Below are 4,807 nucleotides of genomic sequence, written 5' to 3'. Positions count from 1 at the left end.
CAACCATCATGTAGACGTCTCTCTGTATGGAGAGACGCGCTTCTGTCTTACTTCAAGAAGTCTGCATGATGGGGTCACTCCCCCTCTTTCTGTACATGAGAGAGTTTCTGGGCTGTACATGCCTGGTTGGGTGTTGGCTGGATCAGCTATTTTCCTCTATGTGCTCCAACTGTCATGTAGACGTCTCTCTGTATGGAGAGACGCGCTTCTGTCTTACTTCAAGAAGTCTGCATGATGGGGTCACTCCCCCTCTTTCTGTACATGAGAGAGTTTCTGGGCTGTACATGCCTGGTTGGGTGTTGGCTGGATCAGCTATTTTCCTTTATGTACTCCAACTGTCATGTAGACGTCTCTCTGTATGGAGAGATGTGCTTCTGTTGTACTTCAAGAAGCTCTACATGATGGGGTCGCTCCCCCCTCTTTCTGTACACGAGAGTCTCTGGGCTGTACATGCCTGGTTGGGTGTTGGCTGGATTTGTTTTCGCATTTCCCTGTCTTTCTGATGCTCTCTTGTCGAGCGATCCTTCGATGAAGGCCAGGTAAATTGTTTTTGCTTTTGTGACGTTGCTGACATGTAAGGTGACTCTATCTACGTCCGCAGTGAGGCACGGGGGTCTCAGGAATCTGCATCCCTCGCGATCATGGATTGTTGTCGCTTTTTGAGGTGCCGACCAGTGAGTTTGTCTAACTTTTGACTTCATCACCCATCAATAATGCGACCTTGAAGGCTGGGCAGAGTATTTTCGCTCTTTTGAGGCATCGGGCATGCAACAGCATGTCAGGACGACGTCAAATTCCTTTCCGTCTCTTCGCAACCACTCATTCCGACTTTCTGTCCCTTAGCGCGACCTTTTGCTGAATTCACCTGCAGCTCGCTGTACGCGAAGTGTGATTGGAAATGGTTCTGTGATTATGCCCGTAGAGTATGTAGCAATACACCTATGTAATTATTACCAGGTAAATACAGAAAATGAGGGGTGAGCAGGCATTGCAGCTGTATCACAAGGTTTAGGCATGCAAAATAAGCGACATCAGTGCGATGTTGGATGCCCTTGATGCCTGATGCCAGTGACTCTATATGTTGCTGCACAGTGATGAGACGAAGATGAGGTCGAGTCATACGATGAAACCGGGGTAAGAACGGTAAGAACGCGGCCCATCTCGCATGACAGGGGGGGATGGACATGAATGTGGAAGAGGTGACGGCAAGGGGGGACGGCCATAAAGGGACGGGGACGGCCATGAAGGAAAGGGGGACGGCCATAAAGGGACGGGGACGGCCATAAAGGGACGGGGACGGCCATAAAGGGACGGGGACGGCCATAAAGGGACGGGGACGGTTGCATAAGGGGGGGGGACGGATGCAAATGCAGAAGAGGTGACGGCAAGGGGGACGGCCATAAAGGGAGGGGGACGGCCATAAAGGGACGGGGACGCTCCCACGACGGAGAAAGCACGGATTTCGATCGAAAGAAGGGCGGAGGCCCCAAAAAAGGACCGTGCGAAGGGGGACGGGGGGACGCTTACATGAGAATCGTCCCAATAAGGCAGGAGGGGGACGGGGACGTTTGCACCCCTGCAGACGGACAGCACATATAGATAGCGCATTTTTGCTTATATAAGCAGTCCCACTGTCATGCTGCCTCCCCCCAAGATTGATTTCCCCAGCCTTCATATGACTCGTCTGTGTTTGACTAGAACTTGTTCTTGAAGCCATTGAACCATATGAACATGCTGGACATGTCTTCTTGGTCCATAAAAATCAAGTTCCAAAGTTGAGTTGAGTCCACTGCCCCTATCTTGCTGCCTCCCCTCAAGATTGATTTCTTTGGCCCTCATATCGCTTGCTGGGGTTCCTGCAGCACTTGTTCCCAAGGCTATTGAGCCCTCTGAACGAGCTGGCAATGCTCGATTGGTCCAAAAAAATCAGGTTCCAAAGTTGACCACCCCTGTCATGCTGCCTCACCCAAAGATCGATTTTTTCAGCCTTCATATGGCTTGCTTGTCTTTAGGTAGGACTCGTTCCAGAGGTTATTGGACCATACAAACACGTTGGTGATGCCAGATTTGCCTCTAAAAATCATGTTCCAAAGTTGACCACCACCCCTATCATGCTCCCCCACCCAAAGATCGATTTTTTCAGCCTTCATATGGCTTGCTTGGCTGTAGCTAGGACTCATTCTAGAGGTTATTTGACCATCTGAACACGTTGGTCGAGCCGGATTTCACTCTAAAAATCATGTTCCAAAGTTGTCCACCCATGCCATGCTCCCCCACCCAAAGATCGATTTTTTCAGCCTTCATATGACTTGCTTGGCTTTAGGTAGGACTCATTCTAGAGGTTATTTGACCATACAAACACGTTGGTCGTGCCAGATTTCGCTCTAAAAATCATGTTCCAAAGTTGTCCACCCATGCCATGCTCCCCCACCCAAAGATCGATTTTTTCAGCCTTCATATGACTTGCTTGGCTTTAGGTAGGACTCATTCTAGAGGTTATTGGACCATACAAACACGTTGGTCGTGCCAGATTTCGCTCTAAAAATCATGTTCCAAAGTTGGCTGCCCCTGTCATCCCCCCCCCACCCAAAGATCGATTTTTTCAGCCTTCATATGGCTTGCTTGGCTTTAGGTAGGACTCATTCTAGAGGTTATTTGACCATCTGAACACGTTGGTCGAGCCGGATTTCGCTCTAAAAATCATGTTCCAAAGTTGGCCACCCAAGTCATGCTGCCCCACCCAAAGATCGATTTTTCTAGACTTCATATGACTAGCCTGTCCTTCAAAAGCATTTTTCCTGGGGGCTATTGAGCCCTCTGAACACGATGGTAAAGCCAGAATTGCCTGGAAAAATCGTGTTCCTGAGATATACAAGGTCCTCCTCCTCCTCCTGACCTCATGTATGTCACTATCCCGGTATTCCACCTCAATACCGATACTGCAAACATTGCTCCTAAGGTATTTGAGGCCTTTGAATCGATTGGGAATGGTCCCAGACCTTCCAGAGGTCAGCATTATCGTGATATGGGAGGTTGGCTCAAATATCAGTATTTTGGACATATCTCCACGATCCAACCGCCGTTTTTCTTAATTGTTGGCTCATATCCATCCTATCGATACCCTCTATGATATGTACCAGCCCGTCAAAAGATATTTTTTCACAAGTTTGAAACCTATTTCTATTTTGACCCTATAAATATGGTAGTCGCGGCTGACCGCAACTTCCCGATATGGTAGTTGCGGCTGACCGCAACTTCCCAATATGGTAGTTGCGGCCGACCGCAACTTCCTGATATGGTAGTTGCGGCCGACCTTTGCTTACTTGCGACCGACTCATTACCTTACTTGCGGCTGGTAGTATAGCCCTAGTGTCTTTATATACATATGTTTTTTCACACCACTATTTTTATATGTAGTTCTTTACTGGCTACAACTTTGCTTTCCACTTTTTTTGTGAAATAAGCCGTCGACAGCTTATTTTTCACTCCTATTGCTTGCTTGCTTGCCGCCGACCTTTGCTTACTTGCGGCCAACCTATCCTTACTTGCGGCCGACCATTCCTTACTTGCGGCCGACATGCTTACTTGCGGCCGACTTGCGGCCGACCGCAACTTCCCGATATGGTAGTTGCGGTCGGAGTATGCCCCATACTCCGAGGATTAGATTATTAGGGATGAACCTCGTACATTCATGGTACGCGTCTGTTCAATGTTTGTACCTTGACTTATCATCAGGGCCCAGTCCGAGGCCAGGGCCCACTGCAATATTGCTTTTGGAGAACTCGTCGCGAACTTTCCGGAGGAACATATCGCCAGTCAAATCGATACCCTCATTCCCGTACTAACGAATCTCTTGCATGACGTGCCACGCGTGGACTTTGACCAATGTCTCTCATGGGATGGTGTGTCATCTCTCCTATGCCGTCTTCCGCGTCCCTGACCTCCATTAGAGTGGGCCCTCCCTGACCAGCTGGTATTCTCCACTGTTTCTGCCCTGTTACGTATCTGCGGCGCACACCCAGAATACGCAGACAAAGCCGTCGCCTCTATCATTAATTTCGTCACTGACATCGTGGAGAACCTCAAGGAATCCAGCTGTAAGGTCCATTTAACCTTCAGCGCAGGCCTTCTAACATCCTCCCAGCCATAGATGTGCTTTCACACCTTACTCCTTCTATCCATGGATTGTACCGTGCTATAACCTCCACTCTTTACCCTTGGACAGCCTCTCAATGGCGCCTTCTTTCTGCCTCCCTCCAGTCCCTAATCGCAACTCCCGTCCTTGAACGAATAAACCGTCTCCTACTTGACATACACCAAGAAGCCGAGGCCGATCCCGACCTCGACCCTACCTCCATCGCCTTCTGCCATACCTTCATCTCTCGATACATTGCGCTTGGACGCCCACTAAGCGGGTACTTCATCGTGTGCTGTGTCATGGAGATGCAATGGACTGTGCTCGCGCAAGCTCTTGCAAGCACTCCTTTGGTGCACAAGGGCCAAGTGCGCGAAGCCGCCGCGGCGAACAAAGCCTGGGTGAACCTAATGAAATGCCCTGCGAAGGATTTGGGATTAGAGGACGAAGAGGAGACGAAGCAAGCATTGAGGTATATCGTTAGAGATGCCCTGCAGTGCTTTAGTGATCTGCTGGAGCAGATTGAGGGTATGGAAACTCAACCTCCAGTTGATACGTATGCATGGGAGACCATGTCCGAGAGTCTGGTATGTTTTCCTCGTACTTCAATCAGTGACATCTGACCTGTTTTTCATGAATAGAAACTAGCATCTGTCTGCTCGGTTGCGCTTC

At 49.3% G+C, this 4,807-nt stretch overlaps 2 protein-coding genes across 2 annotated transcripts; one reads left to right on the top strand and one right to left on the bottom strand.

Moving 5' to 3' along the window:
• Nucleotides 1–1,116: 1,116 nt before the first annotated feature.
• Nucleotides 1,117–1,608, bottom strand: EDB91DRAFT_1257498 (uncharacterized protein; the record flags this gene model as incomplete). Its single annotated transcript, XM_041324295.1, has 1 exon — nucleotides 1,117–1,608. The coding sequence occupies one exon, from the start codon at nucleotides 1,606–1,608 to the stop codon at nucleotides 1,117–1,119; it is 492 nt and encodes a 163-aa protein (XP_041168735.1).
• A 2,066-nt stretch (nucleotides 1,609–3,674) lies between these two features.
• EDB91DRAFT_1285553 (uncharacterized protein) lies at nucleotides 3,675–4,759 on the top strand (the record flags this gene model as incomplete). The annotated part of the gene is made up of 4 exons (XM_041324788.1): nucleotides 3,675–3,694; nucleotides 3,736–3,902; nucleotides 3,951–4,097; nucleotides 4,145–4,759. 4 exons carry the CDS (start codon nucleotides 3,675–3,677, stop codon nucleotides 4,756–4,758), a joined length of 948 nt encoding a protein of 315 aa, XP_041168734.1.
• Between the last annotated feature and the right edge of the window lie 48 nt (nucleotides 4,760–4,807).

This window comes from Suillus paluster (genome assembly GCF_016628075.1).
Source record: "Suillus paluster strain FC165 chromosome Unknown EDB91scaffold_299, whole genome shotgun sequence".
NCBI classification, from domain to species: Eukaryota; Fungi; Basidiomycota; class Agaricomycetes; order Boletales; family Suillaceae; genus Suillus; species Suillus paluster.
Note: the sequence above shows the minus strand (reverse complement) of the source record. Positions and strands in the feature narration are given on the sequence as shown.